Below are 25617 nucleotides of genomic sequence, written 5' to 3' on the forward strand. Positions count from 1 at the left end.
ACAGACACACGATTCCATTAAATCTCACAGAAACCAATCTCCATTAAGGTGTCTGGTCTAATCAGAGACAGTCAGGTTGCAGAGAGCTACAAATAGACAGACTCAGTGTTGATGACTTAAGCTAGTGTTGATTCACAGAGGCTTTGCTGGGCATATTTCAGGTTGCATCTGTTTGTTGTCTGCCCTGGCTGTCTCAGAGGACTCAGATAGAGCCTAGACATGTGGAATGATGTTAGTTCCTCTGTCACTGTCAAATCAAAGCGCCATTTCAGGTCAGCCTTCCTACTGAATCAGTCCTTAACTAGAATGACCAGTACACAATTGTAATGTCTCTACACACCAGTCAAGTTCCTCTTACAGTTTACATGCGAGTCTGTGAAAACATGGATGTGTCACACACACACACACACACACACACACACACACACACACACACACACACACACACGCACACACACACATTTTTAACCAGAATAGGTGCATTTAACTGTGTATTGCACATGCATGATTGTGCATGTTACACATAAACTTTAAACTGAAATGGAAATATCTTACCCCAGCAGCAAAGAAGATTGTTATTTTCAATTTATCAGTAATGTTTCATGATTCTTCATTCACTGGAGGCATGTAAGAAAAAGTTTTGTTCACGAATTCGAGGCACCAGGGTATGAATAACTGATATATAATTGGTCATTTTGTGGGTAAAGTACTCTTATTCTGTCATCGCTCAGTTTGAGGTCATGGTTTTACATTTTCTTTGTTTTCAGCGAGCTTCAATGCTGAGAGGAAAGCATCATAATGAACTGGTTCTCTCCAAAATCCATGCATAATCACGGAAACATGTCAGTGTTTGTCTTTGTAATCTCATTAACAACAACATCAAAAGGCTATCCTCCTCGTTCCTTCTACTCCTCTCTCTGTTACCAAAATAATTCTGCTCAGGAACACAATCCAGCAACAACAGTAAACCGACAATCAAGACAATCCTTCCACAGACATCAAGGCACCAAACCTGCTAACTGCTACACATATGGTATTATAAGGCATCAAAACCCTGCAAAGTGCTGTTTATAATCATGATTTGGCTCAACAGGAAACGAACACCAGGCTCCTGCATGAAAGGTGGGGGTTAGTTGGACCCATCCAACACTACCACCTGCCCTGCAGCTCCTTCCATTACATTGTTACTGGCAGTCCCTATCCTTATCCCTGCTGCTTTTAAAAAGTCTCCAGAAATGAAAGCAGAGAGGGGCAAAGACATTACAGAGGCTATCGGCCTATACATATCCACAGTTATGCACCCATATTCAGTGGTAGAAGAGCCCAGCTTCAAGTACTTACTAAAAGTAATTGCTTTTTCCTTTTAAACTGAAATTGTAACAAACCGTGAGCCCAAAACCCAGGTACGAACCAAACCGTGGCCCCTGTGAACCGTTACACCCCTAGTAGCCAGTAAGCTATCTGTGTGATAATGAACAGACAATGGAAAATAAGGCTTATAAAGGCCTAATCATATCTGGAATCACTTGCAGAATTATATTCACATGATAAATTCATCATCATAAAGATTTAAACAGCACTAATTTAGTCAGTACTACAACAGTCATGTCATACACATCATCTGCTGCTCTCGCTTTCTTGTGCACATTTCGTATTTCTGTAAAATACTATATGATGAGAGGGAATAACGCCTTTTGAGATATTGGAATGCTTTTGAAAAATGTAAAATAAGCAAGTAGATTAATATATACTATTATTTAGACCATTGAAAAAAATGTATCCATTAAAAGTAATTAAATTAATAAAAGCAGAAGCCCATCTTTTATGCATGTATGTTTCAAGTAAAGTTAGATATTTGAGAATTATTGGGTAGGCCTGGCCAAAGATGTATTCTTTGCTTTCCCGTCTAATATTAATTGCCACATATCTTGCTTGCATTGCATCTCAGAGCACTTAAGTAAAATGCTTCTGTTGAGTAAAAAACTTCTGTATTCTGTAAACGCCTGTGTGGCTCCCAGGAGCTTTCAGAGGCAGTCTCTGCTCGTCTTACCTGCCCTGGATGATGGCAGCAGGGTCGGCCCCTGAGCAGATATCCTCCATGACGTAGGGGTTCTGCTCACAGCTGACGTTGAGCGTAGTGTAGTTGGGTTTACACACAGTAAGGAAGTAGGGGGTCGGGTAGCCTGTCATCAGCTGGAGGATGTCGGTGATGAGGGCCGTGGCACAAAGCCCGAAAGCATGAACGCCTGAGGACAGAGGATGTTATGTGAAGGCTGGGAAACACGCTGAACATACAGACAGAGGTGACATTGCTTTATAGTTGATAGACACACAGTTTACACATGAGCAGTTACACTGAAGGGAAGACTCTCCAACATGTTCTCATTCCAAGACGTCACACATCACTGCTTTGTCAGTGGACTTTCATATTACACTCTAGGTATCCACCTGCATCTGCTTTTAACAAAATGGGATGCTGCAACAAGAACAGAATAAACACCAGGCTCCTGGGTCAAAGTCCAGAGTTTGTTGGACCCATTCACCATCCCTCATGCCCTATAAGGAGCCTCATGCTCCTTATATTATGTCACTATTGGCAGTGTTTCAACCTGACAATGTCCAGTCCATATCATATAACTGCAAGCCATCCGCTGTGTCATAACACTGTGAAAGCTGGCTTTTGCCGTCTGTATCTTGCATCTAAATCACTGACATATTTATTTGACGACTTTGACATATGAAAACAAGCTGGAGTTGCCTTTGTCTCTTTCTTACACACACACACACACACAAACACACACACACACACACAGACACAAATGTATACAAATTTAGTATACTTTTTGGCTATAATAGTCTGTCTAGGGTTAAAACATCTAAACAGTTTTCAGCTGTCAATAATTTAAGTTTCCTGTTGTTGTAAATGAGTCATGAGAACAAAGCTGGAGAAGAAGGTCACCATTAAGTTTCCATGGTTTCAAACCAGTAAATAAGAAGAAAAAAACGCCATGTACCAACGAATCGAACAGCTCTGCGTATGAAGGAGTTGAAGTTGCAGCCGGCGGCATTGATGTTGGCTTCAGCCCCAGCTCCACTCTTCCTCCGAGACAGACAGCAGAACAGGATGGCCTCTCCGATCATTATCTGTGAACACATGACACAACAACACGCCTGTCACATGCAAAAGTGGGCAAACCAAAATCCTAATTGTGTCCGTCAACTTTTGCATTTCCACGACTGCCTTTTTCTGTGCAGAGTGATACCAGCATGCACTCAATGAGAGGCAAGCTACACTCTGAACCTTTGCTAGTCTGTTGTTTTTTTGTGTAATTTATCTGTAATATTCATATTTCTATATTTAACTGACTCATCTTCTCATCATGCTTGGTGTAAACAATATCATCTGAATTTCAGAGCCCTGTAACCTGCAGGTCTGGGATTGGCTGTTTTTGTGTGCGCAGTGTCCCACAGCACAGCCTATCTATGGCCCTCTAAGCTTTGCTTTAAGCCAAGAGTGTTGGCCAGGACAGCTGCTTCCTGTGTGATACACATAAATACACACTCCTCCAGGTTGACCTGTGGTGTTGCAGTGGGATACCTGGCAATCTGCACAGAAACTGTGTAGGATCACAGATCTCTGCAAACACTTGAGGACGGAGGAAAAAAAAATCTGTGTATGTCTATAGTCTGTAGTGTTGAATAAATAAGAGAGAAGCAAGTCGTACCTTCAGTTTAACTGCTCATGCGTGTGAATTTCATACTTTGTGTCTATCAACTATTAACTAGAATGGTAGCCTTCCATTGTATACCTCAACTACACAGTTAGGTTACACTTAAAGTTTCCAACCATGTCTGTGAAAACATGGATGCTTCACATACATCTCCAGCCCCTTTTGTTCTCATGATGCTGAGTAATGGTCAAAAACATTATGATGTCACATTATGATGTCACAGTAAATCTGACCTTTTACCTTGTATATATATTGACATTACTTCATCATTTTATCCTGTTAGACATTTGTGTGAAAGTTTCGTAGAATCAGCATATACATTCTTGAGTTATGACTTTGACCTTTGACCATCAGATTCAAATCAGTTCAATTTATTTTTCAATTTTTTTTTAAATAAATCTTCTTTAAGACCATCTTGAGATTTTAATAGGAAAGAGACTGACAAAAGGTCATTGTGACCTTTACCTTTGAAGACCAAATTCTAATCAGTTCATCTGTGACTTAAAGTGAACGTTTGTTCTGAATATAAGAAACATCCTCAAGGTGTTCTTGAGATATTGTGCTAAAAAGAATGAGATTGATGCAAGATCACAATGACCTTGACCTTTGACCACCAAAATCTAAACAGCACATCACTGATTCTATTCAAATGTTTGTGCCAATTTTTAGGTAATTTCCCCAAGGAGTTCTTGAGATATCTCATTCCCAAGATTGAGACAGCCAGGGTCTTGGTGACCTTGAGCTTTGACCCATGACCACCAAACTCTGATCAGTACATTCTTGAATCCAAGTGGATATTTGTACCAAATCTGAAGAAATTCCCTCAAAGTGTTCTTGAGATGCTGCGTTGACAACATTGAGACCAATGTAAGGTCACAATGACGTTGACCTTTGACCACAAAAATCGAATAACTTCCTTGTTGACTCCAACTGTGCATTTGTGCCAAATTTGTGCCAAAGAAAAGTCCTTCAGGCTACTCTTGAGACTTTGCTTTTACAAAAATGAGAGAGATGAGGTCGCAGTGGCCTTGACATTTGACCACCAAAATCTAAACAGTTCATTATTGAGTCCAAGTGGATGTTTGCACAGAGGCAGAGGCCTAAGAATTATGCATTCTAAGGCTGACTGTAATGTGTTAGACCTCTGATATTAAAGTCAGTCATTACATACCAACATTGTTGTCCCTGTCCAGCACACAACAGTGTCAGCAGTGTTAATTACTCTGTATGTATTTTCAGCTTGTTTTCCTACCTTTACATCACATGCTCTATCTTCAGGAGATGATTTGCTCGGCCCTCATCCCAGACATGGATGGAGAGAGGGAACAGGAAGGTATTTACAGTGATGGCCTGAGAGAGGGATTATGGGTACTCAGAAGATCCTCCAGTGATCTATTTAACACTGAAACGACACACTGGACTTATAAGTCTCAGTAAAGCATGGTTTATCTGGGAGATCTTTCTTTTGTTTACAGACTGGGGATAAGTCCTTCACATATGATATTTTTTTTATTGTCACTGTTTAATACTGTGTATACTTGTTTGTAATGAAACTCAAAGTCTCCACTGAAAGCCAAAGAGTCACTCCACCTCTAAAACATCAAAACACATGATTGACAGCTGCTACCACTCTCAGAAAAATCCTTCTTTTTCTGTTTTGTTCAAATAACATTTTAATTATTTCAATTGGATTTATGCACAAATGCTACATGAATCGGTAAACAGATTTTAAAAAGTAGGATCACGTCCGCCTCGTTTTTCAGACAACTAACTAAAGCAGTCTGTTCAATTAAAAGAAAATGGGGTGATGTGAGTGAACTCCCGCTGATCATCAGTCTGCCTTTTGCCATTTGGCTGTTGTCTCACTTCTAAAAGTTCATGAGCAGCTTGTTTATCAGTCTGATGATGAGTAATCGCTTTGCACAGACAGTGTGGACCTGTTTCAAATAGACTTCATGACAGATTGAACAGATTCAGCAGAGCAGAGGAAGATACAACCTTACAATGTCCTATTTTTGTGGACCTAAATCCATACTTAAACTATATTATAACCATGACATGATTGCTAGGGCTGTAACAATATATGTATTGGCAAGCATTTTCATCCAAACTCGTCACATGGGGATGCTCTGTCATGACCCTCTACATCTATTTATGATGCTTAAGGTTTCCTTTCACTGTTTATACTCCAGGATGTTGTTACTGATGTCAACTTGGTGGGATGACACCGTAGGTCCTTATGTTTATACAAAAGGCACATGGTAACCAGTATTAGTGAGGAACTTATGAGATATTATGTTATTATGTATATTAAAAAGACTTCAGAAGCTGTTGTCTTTCCAAAAAAAGGTTTTCATGTGAAATGTTATCGTAAAGGTTGTTTCATTAATTTTTATGATTAAAAATTCATTCAAAGGTAGTGTGCTGAAGGTTTCAATTACTTTCATACAATTCAGATATTTTCTATAGTGTAGATTTCTTTGTTTTCCTGGTACACAGGGGAGAATAAATAATACAATAAAAACAAAATCAACAATAGGCCTATAAAAACTTTTGTATTATATGCTACCAAAAAGATACCCCAGGAGATGGGTCACTCGAGTATAGCTCCATCGTTGTTGGTAGTTTTCATAAATAAATGAAATAAAATAAAATGAAATAAAAAAGATAGAAAAAAAGTGGAAATTTCTCTGGCATTTCTACTTTTTTGCTGTATGAATATCGTACCTACATATGACACCACTATATCATAGCAAACAGAACCGTTACACCTCACATGTTGATACTCAATATTTAACAAAAGCCCAATAATGCTCAGTGGGTATATTTTTATGCACACTGATATTCCATTATAAGGTATAAGGTTGTTACGAATGTGGTAATATTCTGCATTTGACACGGGTCATGTAAATAGCTTATTACATTAAATTTTCCAAATTAGGTCTTATAATAAATGTAGAATTTTCTGACTCTTTTCTGACTCTTTGTCCAATTCTTTGGACATGTGTACAACTGAAGTTTTGACCGCAACTTGCAACAAACAATCTCTTTTCTATTTATGGTCAGCTCTGTGTGTTGTCATGGATATGTTGCCAACAGTTTGAAAGCTGATGTGGCAGTGCATGCCCAAAAACAAAGACCACATTTCTAGTCAGAGAGAGAAACACACTGACTTTAATTATTATTAAGACTTTTCTGGATATGTGCAAATATCTTAACACAGACCTTTTTTAAAGAAGATGGATGAGGCAATGAAAGGATGCTGTGTTTGCAGGGAACAACAAGTCCGTCAGTGGTGAAAATCTTTGAAAAAATTCTGGCACAGGCAGCAGCCATTCCACTATTTTATATAATAATAATAACATACAATATTGTAGGGCAGTGGTTCCTAACTGCTCCAGCCACGAGGTCCAGATTTCTCCTTAGTCATTAATCCAAGGCCCACAAATAAGATTATCAAAACATATTCAATTTTATTTCACAAAATGTAAACAACATAATGGCTTAGAGTACTAATAAATAAAAATATAAAAACTTTGGGAGAATAAAAAATACAGCCCTTCAGAATAAAAGTTCTGTGCCAGAAATAAATTATGTTGTTTTTTTATTTTATGAGTGTTTTTTACAAACTTTCATGTGGACCATTTAAATGGACCTGCAACCCAATTTTGGGCTGAGGCCCACCAGTTGGGAACCACTGTGTTAGGGCATGTTAACCAGAGTATGTATGGCTGCAATTAAACTAGAATATTAAAGGAATATTCATTTCCATTAGCCATAAAAACATCTTTGTAGAATTATTGCCTTTTTGGGAAAAAATAATGGGATATTTTGTTCATGTAAACATATTCAGAGTCGCAAATAATCAAGACAAGGATGAATCTTGTTCTCCTATTTTTCTTTTTTATCTTGCCAGAGAAAAATAAGCAAAATCAAATGATTCATGAAAAATGCTTCAAAGTCAGCTTTATGGGTCATTTCACTGGATGTCCCGCAATCTTTCAGGATTCAGAGAACAGCAGAGTCTCTCTTCTACTGTAACACAAAGTAAAAGCACTTAGTGTGTCAGCGCTGGAGAACAGTGTGTGTGCTGTGTGTCAGACACAGTCATCTGGGAGACAAAGTATTTAAAGCTCAGCCTGTTTTATTGTCAGCACAAAATGTAGTTGAGCTAGTGATTTTCCTTCTAAAAGCGGCTTAGTGTGAACATGCCCCGCAGTTTGAATAAGGAAATCATTTAATGCTCAGCTTCAGAGGAGCAGCTGTAGTCCAGATCTGAAATGTGTGACTTGATAAACACTGTAGCGGGTGATGCAGATTGATTACACTGTTAGAACAACATTAGCTTATACGATGGAGTCCCCTTATGTCGAAGACGTTACAGTTGTAACACGCATGTTTTCTTTAGCTACATGAATGTCATCAGGGTGACATGTGGTCAGTACAGCAGTAAACATCTCTGAGAAATATCAACAGGATTCATCCTTTCTACAGAAAGCAGCAGGAAAACCAGTCAGCACTAATTCAGTGAAATTTAAGACCCAGGGATATTTTTTTGATTATAAGGTTGTATTTGCATGTTACAAAGCTAAAATCCACGTCCTTCAGCATGCATCTGTTCCCCATCCTCTGAACTTGTCAAATATGTCCGCTCTGTCAATGCTTTCAGTGAGCAAGTGTGATGCCAAAAGCCACGTTATGTGTCCAACCAGAATGTGGCTGGACGGCTTCAGATGAGAACGCTCTCAGACAGAACAGGTTGCATTCTTTTTATATACCGGTAGAAACCCGACAGCACTGGGCACATCCAGATGCAGAGCACACACGCAGCGTCACTTGAGAACCGGCTGGATAGAAACAGTCGCATGCACATGAAAGGCTGAAAAACAGTGTCAGGCAATAACACTGCTGGTAACCACGTAATATGATGAGAGCAAGTGCACTTATAGAGTGGGGAAACTGACCTTTTGTGTGGATGTCCGGAGCTCACTTCCCTCATGGATGTGTGCTTTTTTTAATACCTTAACATGTGCCTCTTTTGCGTAAAACCTAAACATTGTGACGGTCTGCATTGATTGCCATGTGCTGTTGTGTACATATAAGGGCAGAGTTGCGTCATCCCACCATGTGCATTTGCTGACATCACAGTGACAGCATCCCACAGTGTAAACAGCTGATGCAGAGAGATACCTAAAGTGGATGCAAGAGGTCACTGACAGAGCGGCACCATGTGATGAGTTGGGATAGGAATGTGTTGCGTTCACGTCACACTTGCTGGTTGTGGTCTGTAAGGAATGCCAAAACACATGTGCGTCCAGCAGCTCATTTGTAACACACAAGTTAGGTTTTTAATTGCCTATATATGTGAGCAATTCATTAAATTATATAAAATATTAGTTATGTAGAGCTTGTATGTTGGCTGTTTGTCGATAAAACTTGCAGATATAAATGGAGTGTGTGTATAGCTCCGACTGTAAACCTTACTGACACGTCGCTTCGTTGACCCTTCAGGGGTCAGTGTACTCAAAGGCCTCCCTAACCTGCTCTCTGTGTTCAGTCAGATTCATTCAGCTCTATTCTAAATCAAATAAAGGTTGTAAGATGTTTTCATAATCCATCAATGGAATTATGTTATGTACTGCTACATCCAGTAACTTTTTTTAGTATCATTATGTTTAATAGATAATCTGATCACATCCCTGGTATGAAACCATTGTAGAAACCGGTGCTTGGCTAAAATATTGTTAGTTAGCCATGAAAACTTTTAGTTTGATTCAGTTTTGTAGCTGTGCTACAACTGTTACTCACATTGTTACAATTCAGACTCACATGCTTCATTTGAAACATGGCAGCATACACTTTCCATATAATCTGTCACAACATGTTTCCTCATGGAAAAACTAACAATTTTTTTTATAGGAGACACATGTAGGTTGTTTGCCCGAAATTATAACGTGGATAAAAAAATCTTTGATTAAAAAACATCGAATACTATAGTATCAGTATACCTGATCCAGAATGTATACAGTTTACACAATAATTTCAAAAAGAAAAACTGAGTGAGCTGTGAGTGGTTTGAGCAGAGGGCAGTCAACTCTGAGTTGTGACTGTGAGCAGGAGAGCAGAGGGAACCAAAAGTTCTGTGATCAAGGATCTGAACTTCTCATCACTCTGCCCGGCAATGCATGATATGAAAAAAATCCTCTTCTTGCTTCTGCTGTATTCTCTGAAAGTCTTCCTTAACAAAATCACTACAAAAAGAACCTTTATGTGAATGTTAAAACTAGCTACAGGAAAACAACTTTCCATGCATTGGTGTGTGTGTGTGCGCGTGTGTGTGTGTGTGTGTGTGTGTGCGTGTGTGTGTGTGTGTGTGTGTGTGTGTGTGTGTGTATGGCTTGTTTTCAGAAGCCTCCAAGGAAGTGATGACATGCCTGCACAATAAATGTGCATGCACTGAGAGTGCGTGTGGCCTGAGGTGGATAGGATCATAGCTGATAATATAGATCAGCAGTCAGCGAGCCCTCTCAGCCTGCAGGGGCCTGTCCTCCTGACCCACAGCTCCACTCACACCCCACATCTACACTATGAGGACATGTGTTGGTGTGTTCTGAAGGGACTATTAGAAGGCTTTTCATACTGTGTGTTTGTGGGTTAATGTTTGATTCTATAGCCTGACCAAAAGGGAAACGCTGTCCCCAAGGTGGGTCTCAAAGTAATTTTAATTATAAAAAATAATTGTATTGTTTCCCAAAGAAAACTGAGGCGTTGTGTAGAGAATAGGACACAAATAGGAGCCAGAAAGGTAAAAGCATATAAATGTAAATACCATCACTGAAGCCTGCGTATACAGTATGTATGTTGCAAAGTTGAGTCTGTTTCCGGTGACCCGGCAAATGCAAACTGGCTTAACTGGCATATATCATTAAGTCATGTTCTGGCAATTTTAAAAGTAGTCACAGCACTAAATCCAACTGAAATTACATTAGTAATAAGATATATGACAGCATAATTAAGTCAATGTTGTATACATGGAAGAGATCAGATTTTACCAGAGGGGGAAACATGATTCAGCAGTCGCCAAAACACCATGATTGTTTACTTTTTGCAGTGATGAGAGGAAACATGACAGAGTTCATCTCTTTAAAAGACTTAAACTGTACCAATATGAAAACATTTTGGATTCAAAGCCAACAAAAGAGCCTTCCTTACTGGTGCCAGTCTGTGAGCTGAACCTTCGGCAGATGCTGTGTTTCCATTTATATCTTTGAGTTTCTCTAGCAGTTTACATCTATATCTGTTAAAACATGGATGCTTCACACACATCTTCCCCCCGGCAGCACAGAAGATCTCTACAGTCAGCACAGTATCGGTATTAGTGTCACCAATTCAGTATCTAAACAATTATCTCCCCTTCTGTTCCTGACTTATGACGTTGTGTGATGGCCAGAAAAGTGTTTTTGCAGAACAATATTCTGTCACAGTTGATCTTTGACTTCTTGGATATAAAGAATTCACTTTTTCTATCCTATTAGAAATCTGTGTGAGTTATAGCCAAAAAACATGTTCTATGAGGTCACCGTGACCTTTGACCACCAGATTCTAATCAGTTCATTACTGTGTCCAAAGGATGTTTACCCCAAATTTGAGGAAACTCCCTCAAGGCTATCTTCAGATATTGTGTTCACGTGAATAAGACGGATTCAAGGTCACAGTGACTGTGACCTTTGACCACCAAAATCTAAGCAATTCATTGTTGAGTCCACTCAAACTTTTGTGCCAAATTTGATTAAATTCCTTAAAGGTGTTCTTAAGATATTGTGCTGACAAAAACTGAACAGATGAGGTCACAGTGACCTTGGCCTTTGACTTATAACCACCAAAATCAAATAAGTTCATCGTAGAGTCCAGGTAAAGGTTTGTGCTAAATTTGAAGAAATTCCCTAAAGGCATTATGTTTTCAGACAACCTGAAAATGTAATGCCTCCGGCCTCAGCTATTGCCGGCACAGAGGCATAAAAATATGATGGAGGATATTTGAATCTGTAACAAGCAAGTGCTGCTGACTCAAACTACAATACTGAAGAAAAAAATTATACAGGCTTCATACCTACAACCTCATAACCTCTTACTTTGTGGCGTTTTACTCAACATGTTATTACTGAAGCATCATGTTTCAGGTACTGATGTCCATGCTGTCTGTCTTCAGAATCAGACACTGTCAGTACTTCCTCTGCACAGATAGTTTGTTCACCTCTGAACGGGTCTATGAAATCCTTCTGATCTAAGGTTAGTGATCTAGTTTTCTGTCATGTTATTAATCCTTACCGTGATGGCGGGTCCGGCAAAGGCCAGGCTGAGCAGCATCAGCAGGGGTATAACTTCGTGGTTGGGGTCGATGTAGGGAAGGCTCAGACTGCGGTCGTGGCAGTTGAAGCCAGACTTCACTGGTTTGAACACATCCGTCCATTCCAGGAAGTACAGACTGACCACAGATGAGACCAGAATGGGCAGCTGTTGATGGACACAACAGGAGAAGACACAAGAATTAATGAAGTTCAAAGTCATAAACAGCAGAGGCAGGAGGAGCTCCAACAGCCTGGCAATGAATAAATACATAGAGAAACAGGCAGTCACTGCTGCAAATGTCCCCATCACCCGATGGTTCAATGACCATGCTAATTTGATTTGATAATGAGCACGAAGGCATGGAAAATACTTTTCATGACCTGGGGGGTGTAGGATGGTGCTGAGGGTGATGGGCGATGGCATGTGGAATTAATTGCTCTTCTGAACATCAAGTGCTTCCAATGAGCTCAGCTCAGATCTTCTATATGAATCCTCCTCCTTCCAACAAATGCAGTGAGAAACAGATACTTCATGTTTATTATAGTCGGCTGGAGGTCTTAAAATCATAAAAGACCAATCATTACACAGCGGTTCAATTCCAGCCATGAAATAAAGAGAGAGTAATAAAGCTGCTGTTGATCTCTCAGCTGGGTAAATCAAAAAGCTTCAGTGGTCTGTGGAGGCTAGCCAGGGGCCAACTCTGCAGAGGCCCCCTCTGGTTGTGTATATTTTTGCTTGAGACATGTTGAATGGCTGTCTGCAGCCATTTCACCACTGACCTGTTACACTGTCATTTCACTAGTGGACATCCAGTCCTCACGAGCACTGAGAGAGCAGAGCTGTGGAACTGAGAAGACACACAAATTCACACTGTTGGCCTGTTTTATGGACACTTATGGAAATCTGTACTGTGGAGCTACTAATCACACAAATATAGGAGGAAAACTAGAAACATAAAGATGGCATCTGTTCATTTGAATGAAAGCTGTTTACCCAGTGCATACACAAAAAGAATGTTCTCCCTTGCCGCTTTGAGTCTGTGTAATCTCTGAAACAAGGCTTGGGCAGAATCACAGTATTAAAGTATACCAGGGGATTAGGAAATCCTAAAGGTATGTTTATCAATACTGTCGTAAATACAGATGCTACTCTCTCGCTCTGTCACACACAATGGGTAATAGATGTATCATTCTGTGTGAAGTGTTCCTTTAACCCTTTCAAACCTGGTCAAATTGGCTTGATTTCTCTCAAAAATATGGAAAAAAGGCTACTAAATGACCCAGAAATTAGCAAGAAATTAGTAAAAAACTACCCTATAAAAAACCCTAGAAAAGAGGTGCTGAGTAGCTCAGTTGGTAAAGCAGGTGCAACATATACAGAGGCTACGTCCTCGCCACAGCGGCCAGGGGTTTGATTCTGGCCTCCAACCCTGGCTGCATGTCATTCCCTCTCTCACCGCCTTTCTCACTTAAGTTGTCCTATAAATTAAAGGCCAAAAAGCCCCCAAAAAACTTTTTTTTTCGCAACAAAAACCCAACAACAACAAAATGGGAAAGTAAAAACAAACAAGGAATTGACCTGGGGAATAAATGCTTAAAAACTCTAGACATTCTGTGGAAAAAAAATCTTAATATCAAATTACAATGATTATAATTGATTTTTTGATTGATGATTTTTTCCCATTTTTTTTTAAAGAATATTTTAAATTTATGAATTTCTTGCAATTTGTGGGACATGTCTTGCCAAGTTGCTAATTGCCATTTCACCATGTTTCTGAAAGAAAAGGGTTCAAAGGGTTAAATACTTGTGTGAGGCATCTGAATGCAGCAGGAGGAAAATTATGTCGCTACAAAAAAAACAGTGTTTGTTCGTGTGTTTCCATGAGCTCCTGTTAATTGCTATGATTCTGAGGCATCAATTAAAAGTTTCTCTTTCTGCAAACAATCAGCTGGAATGAATTTCCTCTTGGGCAGTCCCTCAAATCAGCTCTCACATCTGTGTATTGAAACAATATTGCTGTTTTATGGCCTCCTATAAAAAAAAAGCCTACATCATATAATGAGGAGAGGGATAGACTGAAATGGCACGACTGAGTCAACTAAATGAGACATTCAAGTCAATAAAAGGCTGGTAATAACGCTGCTCATCTCCTGGGACAAATGTAAGCACCTCAAATTGCTTGGAGATGTTTCTCACCGAGACTTAACAAGAAAGTGAAAACTCCGGTATCGACGACTCCATTTCACAGCCCAACACTGTCCTTCTATTGTGTCAGAACTCCCTCCCAAATGTTTTCTAACAACCCCTGAGGCTCTGTGGTGTCCTATTAAAGAGCGCCACAGAGGAGTGAGGTGCATGTGAAGGCAAAAAGCGGATGTGTAATTGAAGGCAGTAAAGTGTCCACAGATGACTGCAGCGAGGTGTGTCAGTGGGAGCTCAATGTGGCCCAGAGCATCATGGGCCATATCATGTAGCTTAATACTCTGATTCACTGGTACACAGTGGCGCAGTGCTCGCTCAGCTAATGCTAAGTAGAGCAACATAATGGAGGAGGCCCCCAATAGGAGCCTGACACAGGGGGATCTCTTCAAGTCAACACACTCCTGCTGGGAGCAGAGCCACTAATACACACTCACAACCACACAGAGGGCCTCTGTTTGCACACTTCCTGTGTTTTATCAGGCTCACATCTCTGCCAGGGGTTACTCACTAACACACTCCTTTTCTTGTGTCTGTCCTGGCTTTCTATCACCCCCCCCTTTCTTTTCTTTCCTCCTCTATAAAGAGAGAAGTCTCTCATTGAGTTTAACCAATCAGTTTTTTTTTGTTTGTTTTAGATTATGGGTAATTTCAGGACAGGAGGGACATTTGGGCAGATGGGAGGCATAAAAAAAGACTATTATCTGCTTTGTAGGACTGTGCCAGCGCCCAAGTTGTCATTGTCTTGTGTAGCTGCAGCCAGGAGCCTCAGGGTTCGGGAACCAGGCCAGCCCGTACACCAGCAACACATGCTCATCCCAACTTGTCAAACAACACTGCTTGGTCAATGTCAACCACATCTACATGATGTGCTATGTCTCCTCCTGCATCTTTTATTGACATTCCAGGAAGCATGTGAGTGTATGTCTGTTATGTGCATACTGTATTTTCAAAATAAACTTCTGCTTTCACAGGAAATGTACGCTGCTCGATAGATATGCAAAGTCTTTTTTAAATTAAACCTAAAACATTGGTATAACATTTTATGTTTATTTTCTTGTGCAACAAAAGCATGGAGATAGGTTTGCTGAAAACATCATGGTTTGGCTTAATATGGGAACCATACAGCAGGAATCCAGGTGAAAGTCTGGGGTTTGCTGGACTTATCCAACTCTCTCCTGCACAGTGTACACTCTATAGAGACTTACTAGCTCTTTATATTAAGGTATTGCCGGTGGGTACCAAAGTGCTGTTGGCCGGTGCGTATGATACAACAGCAAAAACTGCCTCTTTGCATCTGTGTCTGACACCAGCATCACCATAAAACTGGTGGTATTTAACAAGAGAGAACAGGCCGATAATGCCATGGTTTTACTCTTGATTTATTTAAGCTGTTATTTCAGAACCACGGACAGCGCGTCCATAGTGCTGAAACAGAGCAAAGCAGATGGACACACCAGAGGCAACCTGCAGCCTCAGAGCTACATGGGGCTCCTCAGCTTCTCTCCAGTGGCTTTGACAAAACCATCAAATGAAAATAACAGGGTTTTTTGGGTTTTTTTTTTTTACATTTTTGTAGGCCTATTCCATTCTCCAGTTGTAAAAATGTGTAGCACCAACATGCTCATCCAAACTCGTCACATGGTGCCACTCTGTCAGTGACAGAGTCTTCTGCATCTACTTATGACGTTTTAGGTATCCTTCTGTGTGAGTTGTTTACGCTCTGGGATGCTGTTACAGTGATGTCAACAAATGCACATGGTGGGATAAAGCAGCACGGTCCTTATGTTTAAACAATAGCACACGGCAACCAATGCAGACCGTCGCGATTGGGGGGTCAAGTGTTGCTTGGTAGTGAATGTTGGCCTCAGAGCCCAGAGATGGTAACGGAAACCCAATCAGGTGTCTTCCTCTTTTTATATCTCTTCTGTTTGTTGGGTATATATACTTGGCATGCTTTTTCAAGGATAATTTGTACAAAAATGGGGTTTGCAGACATTTATTTAATGTTCACTTATTTACTGTTCTGACTGGTCACATGACTATTCACAAATGTATTTAAGATGGTGTTTTGCAGTGTCACTCTAGTTTGATGAAGAGCTGTGTTGCTGGTAACATCACAACTACTTTGATGCATTAAAAAGGTGATAACTGGAGCCGTTTTTGGTTACTGACTCCTGAAATAGACAGACAGATAGAACATGTCACTTGGTTCAGTGTCTTAGCCTGCTTGCTTTTCGTAATTGCAAATAGAACTTTTATACCCACTGCAGCTGTATGCTTTTATTTGTTAAAAATGCATTACACAGAGACACGTGCAGTAGAACTACAATAGCTATGTGTGTTTGTGATTCCTGTAAATGCATGTCGATGAGCAGATTCTTGCACACTAAGTTTGAAAAAGGCTTTGCTCACCACCCTCCACCACACTCCCCGAGATGTCATTGCCTCTGTGGGATCCAACTGATGGAAGTCCATTGTTGATAGTGAGAACTTCACTCCAAGTGTGACCACAAGTGCAAAATAAAAACCAAACTGTTGATCCCAAAATGACTGACTGCTTGAAGAACATCCGATAATGCATGAATGTGGTGTGTAAAAGAACACTCATTTTACAGGTGCTGTATGTTGGGCTCCAAAAAAACTGCTGATATTAATGTGTGATCACTTTGTGCAACAGGATAGCTATGGAAAGAGAAGGAAAGAAATCTATTTCCTTAGAGATGAAATGATACATTGTATTTATGCTTGTGTAAGGATGCTCATAAAAGGCAGTAAGCTATGTATAGGATGTTAAGTAGCTGAATAAATGCATGAAGCAACATGCATGTAGAAGTTATCCCCCCCCACACACACACACACACACACACACACACACTCACGCACGCACGCACGCACGCACGCACTCACACACACACACACACACACACACACACACACACACACACACACACTCAGCTCCTCCTCCCCTCTCTCAGGTTTGTATTCTTGGCTCACCATCAGCCTCTCCACCTTTCGCCGAGCATCTCAGCTTGTGGAAATGAGGAATATAGGTCAGTGGTGTCAGCACTCGCGCTGCTCATCCTCTGCAGATGAAGCTGCTCCGGGAGGAATACTGTACGCTCCCTACTTCAAAGGAGATTTCTGCAGGATATTTTATGTCACATCCTGTTATTTCCAAAGTGCAGCGTGATCTGCTGAGGCCAGTAGCAGCTAATCGCATTTGATACGCTTCAGTCCGTACACACGCTGATGACTCCTTTCTGTGGTGAGGAAAGTCATTTAATGCTGAAACTGACCAGTTCACAGAAAATAAGTCATTTACCGTCTCATCAAGATTACTGAATGTGCTGCTCACATCACAGTAAACATCAACAAGCAATATTTCAGACAACAAATAGCATTTACATTCTGCATGTTGCATGACTATTTGTTGCCCTGATATCAGCAGCTTTGTATGTCCAAAACTTAGCCAAATTAAAGTGGATTTGTTATGAAGATTCAAGATTTTGATGCACCCATTTTTTTTTCTTGATTAATCTAATGATTTATTTTTCTGATTTGTCAATGATTAATTAAAAAAAATATATATATACTCTAAAGATCAGATTTTCATTACTCTATTAAAAGATCAAAAAATTTAACCAAAATTAAGTAATAAAAACGTGTCTAGGCTCATTTCTATGTAAATAATTAAATAATATTCTATTAACTTATCTTCTCTTAAAAACAGTGATAAAAGTGGCATATGCCAAAATTAAACTCATGTCCACATCACTGCTGTAACAATATTAATAATAATCTTTATTATTATCATAGACCCTATTTTTCATATGCCTGATCAGAAAAATACTCAAACTTAATAGCATTGCTCTGACACACTGCAGTGATACAATAATTTACTGCATGATATACTGTTGACTATATTATTAATGACTATATCAAAGCAGTCATTTCCCTGAACTGGAGAATCAGTTAACATCATAAACAGGATTCAAACTGACAGAAAAGAAAAGCATTTGTTTACGTAGCCTACTCAACCATGGTAGAATCACAAAAATCAAGGCAAAAATAACCACAAAATCAAGGATAATGACAAAATAAGCACAGTCTCAGCAAGTCTACAGTATCAGCCAGCAGGACACTTCACTTCTGAAATGCTCACAAACACTCTGGGGAGGACGGCGCAAAACAGCCTCACAAATGTTATGTCATCGACATGCTCCCGGTGGGATCAATGAGTAAAAGTTTCTGCTGGCAAAAGCCACCATTAGATCAAAATTTCCCATCTACCTCAAAGGATGATTCCTGTTTTTGCTGATGGTTCATAATACTTCCTCTTGTGTGGGGAAAATAAATAAAATAAATAATGAAACTTGAACTGGAACACGTGACAGTGTCATGAAATCATAACCCCCCCCCAATCCCCCATGCGCCACTAAAGCTGATATTACTTCTCATAAATAAGATATATCCAACTCTACTGGACCCATTGCAGTGAAATTAGCAGAGCTGTTCGTGCTCCGTGGTGGATAAACCCATCAATTTTGATTAATGATGATCCTTTCATTACCTTTAGGTCAGCTTTACATTATATCTCCAGAAGAACTCACCAAGACTTTCAGCAAAGCTGAAAAAAAATTATGTTGGTTGACCCAACACTAAACAACACAACACACTAAACTGTCTGGTTTAATGATCCTGGAGTCATGATCATGATCCTTCACTTCAGTTTCCAGTATCTATCTTATAGTGCAGTTAGAATGTAGATTTTGTGTTTTACTTTGTGCACTGACTTCTTTGGGTGTTTACATTTGGATAAGTGTTGAGCCTTGTGCCATACAACTCTCCTCTGAGAGTTTTCCTGACAACAATCCCTCCGCTGGCTGCCATGTGTTCCTGGCGGGACCTCAGTGACTACAGAAGAAGCGGTGCACTTTGAATAATAGATGTGTAGAAATGGAAAGCAGGCTCCAGTGGGCTTTAGCTGGCAGTTATTTTGGTTGGGTGCCGGGCCAACAGCACAGACACAAAGTTTCTACAGTGAGTTGAGGCATCAGACTGGTAACGATTCAAGTCTCTCAGTAGAAAATGAAATGTGTTGTGAAGTAAACTCGATCAACACATGGAAATGCTTTGGATAAAACAAAGGGGAAACAGAGGGAAAGCTGCCAGCGGTTGCTAAAAACAGCTATTTAAAAATGGTAATCATGCATTTTTTTTTATACTAATATCAGCTGATAGTCCAGCTTTCATTAACCGAGTTCCCGTTGCAGTCTAGAGGCAGTTTGCATTCACTCTTACTTTTGGATAAGTATGTTGCTATGGACACAGAAGTGCTCAGGCCTGAAGTAGTTAATGAAACAGGCAGATATCCCTGTCAGTGAGATATCTTTTTAAAAACATCCCCTTGAAAGTTGGAGATTCAAATCATCAGTTGACTTCTTTGGGTGAGACTACTTCAAGACAAGCAGTCGTTATTATTATTATTATTATTATTATTATTATTATTATTATTACTGTGCAGTGTACCACTGGGGATATTTCGGTGCCCAAATTTTGCTGCAGAATGAGCACTCTTGACTTTCACACTGCTCTTAGGTACAAGCAGTTGCGGACATGCAGGCAGAAGAAAAGACTCTGCACTGTCACGCCTGGAACACACTATTTTTCTCTATTTGCTGTGATTTGATCCATGACAGTCTGATAGAAATTGCTTAACCTTGTCAATATATTAAAAAAAATTGTTTCAAAATGCAAAAAAATGTTATTGAAAACATGATTTCAAAATGTGTTGATTAACTATTGAAATTCTGTTATTAATTAAGATTTTTTTTAAAAATTGTTCAACAGCCCTAATACAAGTATGAGTTTGGGGTGACACAGCAGACATGGTGCCAAGACACAATATAGTGTCTTCGCATCTATGGCACAAGTTAATATTTGTCAACTTGATTGGGAAATTTGTGGGACACTGTGTCATGAAAGCCTACGGAGTTGAGATTCTCCCGATGTTACCAAGATTAAAAAATGCAGGCAAAACAATGTTGCCACCTGTGGGCTATATTATTTCATGAAGTTCTGAAAATATATAGTATTTATCACTTGTCTAAGCCTATTTTTAACCAAATAAGGTGTTAGCTGCCTTCCCCAGTCAGTTAATTAGCACAGCTGTTGAGGGCACGAGTTTGGCAAGAAGTTTTGTACAATGATGCTGTCAGGAGTGGCAGAGTTAACATTCACTTGTGTATTTGTACTTGTGTTTTTTTACCTGATTTTTTAAACATTATTCTTTTACGCAAGTACTGTTTATCACCAGTATTGTACCTAACTTAATTTCAAAGTCAGATGAAAAAGTCCTGATAAAAACAATAGAACAGAAAGAATGAGCTAAATCAGCAGCAGAGTATGAGCTGCTGGTGTGTGTGCTGCAGCCAAAGAGCAGAGCTTCATGTCTGAGCTAATAAATCACTGATGTAACACACCACCCAGCAAGCACGCTAAGTCCCTCTCATAAAACTAAAGCATGATTTTGCGTGAGCAACAGGTGCACACTGGCTCAAGATGAAATTCTCATAATGGATCCACCGGAAGCGATTTCCTGTTTCACTGAACCTTCAGCCAGGAGTGTGAGGACTTTCTGCTGTTTCAGACAATAATCATTGTCATATCACAAATTAGGAAAACTTAATTGTCCCCAAATGTTAAAATCTGCCCTCAGTTTTACCATAAAATATATAAAAGACATACCCTAAGAACATAAAAACATTTAAAAAAAATAAAAAACAGCAATACATTCCATGTAAAAAGTAGAAAAATAGGTCACTGGTTTTATTCTAATCACACAGAGGAAGATAAGTGTATATTTATAACTGATCATTAGTTGTATTAAATGTAAATGTAAAGTGCCATCTATAAATATAGTATTAATTGCTGGTTAAGAGCTTGGTGGCATTAAGTTGTTCTAATATTGGACACTTTGAAATGGAATGGAATTTATTGTCTAGCCTAAAGGTGATCTAAATGTTTATTTACTGTGTTACAGAATATTTATGTCATGAGGCGCAGATGCTTCCATCTGGCTCTCTGTCAGCTCCGCTGCATTTGTGATAAATTTATAGTATAATGTTCTTGTGCTCATTCCTTTCCTTGATGTTACTGGAGTAGTATTATTGATGTATTAACATGAAAACAGTACTTTAAAGGTGGAGCAAGCTGAGCAGGAGCTCATTTTAAGTGTTTTATATATTGTTGCATCTATAAAAAATCATCTAATTTTATAAAGTCATAAAATCTTGATCTGAAACACAACTTAAACCTCTGGCTGTAAGACAAATAATGGTGAACAAATACTAGAATATTTCCCTGTGAGAGGTAGTGGAGTAAGAGTATAAAGTGGCTTTTTTAAAAAAAAAAAAAAAAAAAGGCAAAGTACTGATAGTTAAAAAAACATGAAGGCTTGGGCGATCATGGTATTACAGTTTAACAGGGTATTTAGAAATCACAATTTTTTTCAGTACTGTCATGAATACAGGCGCTCCTCTTTCTATTAAATTCATCATATGTAGTGCACAGCGCTCCACCAGAGCTCAGTCTCCGGTCTCTACTAGTGGAACAGGAAGCTTAGCTGAAAGCCAGCATGAAAAGTTCCCGGACTGTAAACAGCTGGTGGCCAGCAGGCAGAGAATGAGCATGGGGAATAATGGCATGTTTTTTATATCTAACTTGTTAAATTAGGGATTTATTTCATCCAAACCAGAGCTGGCCATTGTTGGAACAGTGGACTTACTAACTAGAATACTAACAAGAGGGATCAAGATGGTTTGGGTGAGTTTTATTTTGTTTCTGTAGAGTTTGAATGAAATGTGTTTTATGAGTTCTTTCGTGACCGAGATAAAGTTGAATTCAGGAAGTGTACAGTTGTATTTCTCTGTTTAATAAGGAAAAAAGGTGTTAGAATATCACTTTTCTACACGTTTTGGGTTTCTATGTGCATTTATTAGTCTGAAAAGCAGAAAGTAAGTAGTACACTCGCTGTTGGGTGCAGGTTGTTAGATCCACATTCTTTTTCCACCATATACCGAAAAACCCTGTGAAATTTCTAGAAGGTATGAAGGTATGAAATATTACATGCCTAGTAAAGACAACAGAAAAAAGTTGGTTGTAGATTGCCAAAAAAACACAGAAACTGAGCTTCTCATGCACACAAATCAACATAAACACAACAAGCAAAAAACTGACAGAAGTAGCTGCTGTGAAGCATCAGAGAGTGAACATGTTGTGCCTCAGGCAGAAAAAAATATATATCTGCCTTCATGTGTTGCAAATAAGGTGCTTCTGTCTGACTGCTACAGTGTTTGAGTGAGTGGCTGGTTTAAGTATGTGGATGACTGTTTGACTGACTGCCTGATAAACCAAATGTCTGATTTCCTGACAGTGACGAGTAAATCTACTGCAGCTCACAGAGCAAACAGTGCAGTCAGAACAGAGGAAAAGCAGAGTGATAAATCAGGGAGCAGAACGTCTTAGTATTCCTTACGCTCTCTTTCTCTGAAAAGCCCAGGCTCCTCTGGGAGGGTTCAGCTTAGCAGAGATGCTCTATTGGCCTATATCTGCTGCCGCTCGGTGCCAGCCTCCTCTCTGTGTCTCACTCTCTTTGTCTCGCCTTCGTTCCCTCTGTTCCTGTCACACGCAAACACACTCAATCTGTGTCACATATTGTTCTATCTCACTATCAGCCTCTTCCCCTTCATGCTGTTTGTCTGCTGCCCTCAGGTCACAGTTAAAGCCAGACATGATACAGACATTTTTGTATCAAAGGTGCAAATAAAGGCATCGCAAAAGCAGGACTACATCCTACAGTTTTCACCTCAAGATTTCATTCTGGAGAACTTATAAAATGTAACCAGGTCAGACACATACAGGACCAATCACCACCATGTGAGGGAGGCTATATAATGACATCACTCACTGGCTCCTAAAACTCCTCTATGTGTTCACTGTCAGACTAAAAGTGATGTTTATAATCTACTGACTAATCAACTTTTAGTGGCACCACATATAAGTGTTTTTGCTTTGGTGTAATGTAACAAAGTATTATTATTACATTATAGTACTTTAGTAGTTTTTGGAAGTATCTGTACATGAGTATTTCTCTCAACTTTTACTTTTACTTTTACTCCACTACATTTTCTTAGTTACTGACTAAGGAGGAACAGAGGAGGTAGGGAAGGGATAAATAAAGAAATTGAAGAGAAGGAAAAACTGGATTTTGCTCTTTAAATCAGTAAATTTCAGTACATTTCAGCTGTAAAAAGACCTTGTTTTTCCACTGGTGTAATGCACACACATTTTTAACGCGGTGTATGTTATAAATAAGTAAACATCACAATTCTCAAGTTCTGCCTGCTTGCTTTTTTATTACCAGAATTTATTTTTATTTTCAATACTTAATAACATTTAATATCGTAAAATTACTTTTGATAGTTACTCACAGCGAACATTCTGCTTTTCATTCATTTTTTTTTAAAACACTGGGGGGAAGCAGTGTTCCACAAATTGTAATAAAGTAGTAGATTTAGAACTTTTTTTTAAAAAAAAAAAGAAAAAAAGCTGGATAAAATAATGTCAAGGGACAAACGAAAAAACTATATGATTATTATAATTCAATGATAATTACATAATCTAAAATAATGTTACAGCATTATATTTTAAGCACTTTTTCATGGTAGCTTATAATTTCAGATCATTTCCCTGTACTTTTAACCCATTTTTTACATAAATAATAATTATGGAGAAAGATAGAAAATAGCGAGGATAGGGTTCCCATCCACCATTGCATATTGATTTCCAAGTATTGGAGCTGTGCAGACTTTACATGCAACTTTTTCCCACACATGTAGATGGCTCAGGTGTATTAAAAGCCACTAAAGTACATATGACAACACACTTTTGCAAATCTTTTTTTATTTTTGTGAGCTAATGAGGCTTTTGATGGAGGACAGTCTCCCCTCACTCTTCCCCTCCCATCTGCTGTCTCACATGTTCTGCAGAGAGAGCTGCTCTCTGGCATTGTGTTCCTCTTGTGAATGTTTACTGATTGTGACACCAACTCTCCTATTTAATGTAGCTCCACTTATGCTGTTGTTTTGTACTAACTTGTAAGTGTAGCTGATCGTTGTGATGTCTTCTGGTGCACGATGGTTTTGACTGGACAATAATTAACAAGCCTCCTATACACGCAGCTCACCAGCAGCTCTGACAGCAGAATAAAAAAAAAAAAAACACAACAACTTTATAAAACCTTCTGCTGATGAAGAAAGCAGAACACATTGCTGAAAGAGAGAAAACTGACATACAGGAGAAATAGAAAGGAGAGGCAGCCAGTGTGCATTAAGGTGGACAATTTAAGCAGCACTATACAAGTTTGATGTGGGCACACTGTTTAAGTGGCTCTGAAAGTTGATTTCTGAGAGTTATTCTCAGGTCTTTTGATACATTTTATAATAAAATACATTGTATTATTATTGATTCTAATGTGTATCTAATGTGTATATTCATTCTAATGTGTATGCAGTGAGTAGAAAAAAGCAGGTGAAGGCACCCATTTAACATAGTCAATTATTGTATGCCAGGACTGTTTTTTAGTTTTAGCTGCAGATGCATAATTTGATTTGTTAAGTTTTTTAGTGTACACTGCAGACAGATATTATTGCAATTGACACAATACAAATGTTAAAGAAAAAATAAACAAATTAGCTGTTCATTTAAGAGACCTGTCTTATTTTCTCTTTTATATATCATATTGCTCTTTAATAAGGCAAAATTAATGTAATTAAAAATGTTGTGCATACAAATATCTTATCCAATTACTCAATTTATTGCCAAAATAATCAATAGAATACTCAATTACTACAATAATCAATAGCTGCAGCCCCAGCACTGCTTTATGATTTTGACAAAAATAGCACATAAGAATATTTTTGAATATCTTTGTCCTCAGAGTTTTAGTTGAAAAGCTACAGTTTTATCAGCCCCTAGCAGAAACAGCCTCGGCAGCAGAGGTCAAAAGGTCACAGTATGTCAGATAAAGGTTTGAGGGTCAGTTCATCCAAAATCACAGCAGACATATTTTCTCACTTTGTCCCTGTTGATCTGCATAAACACAGACCTCACTGTCAACACTTTCACAGAGGCTGTTTCTTCTCTTCAAGGAGACAGGGTTCAATAGAATATTCTCAAATTCAAATCTAATTTCAAATCCACTTATCAAAATGACTCCTTTCATATCGCTTATCAGATATTATGAGCTTAACCTTTCAGCATAAAGCAGAAACTC

At 39.0% G+C, this 25617-nt stretch overlaps 1 protein-coding gene across 1 annotated transcript in view; it reads right to left on the reverse strand.

The window, feature by feature from the left end:
* Positions 1 to 25617, reverse strand: part of plppr4b (phospholipid phosphatase related 4b) — a 50895-nt gene that overhangs the window by 17379 nt on the left and 7899 nt on the right. The window contains exons 2-4 of the mRNA XM_042510024.2: positions 12060 to 12245; positions 3015 to 3144; positions 2051 to 2246 (exon numbers count right to left, since the gene is read on the reverse strand). Of these exons, the coding sequence (XP_042365958.1) occupies positions 2051 to 2246; positions 3015 to 3144; positions 12060 to 12245 (512 nt within the window). The remainder of the gene's footprint in view (positions 1 to 2050; positions 2247 to 3014; positions 3145 to 12059; positions 12246 to 25617) is intronic.

Source organism: Plectropomus leopardus, chromosome 21 (genome assembly GCF_026936395.1).
Source record: "Plectropomus leopardus strain MGB_pleo_1.0 chromosome 21, ASM2693639v1, whole genome shotgun sequence".
NCBI classification, from domain to species: Eukaryota; Metazoa; Chordata; class Actinopteri; order Perciformes; family Serranidae; genus Plectropomus; species Plectropomus leopardus.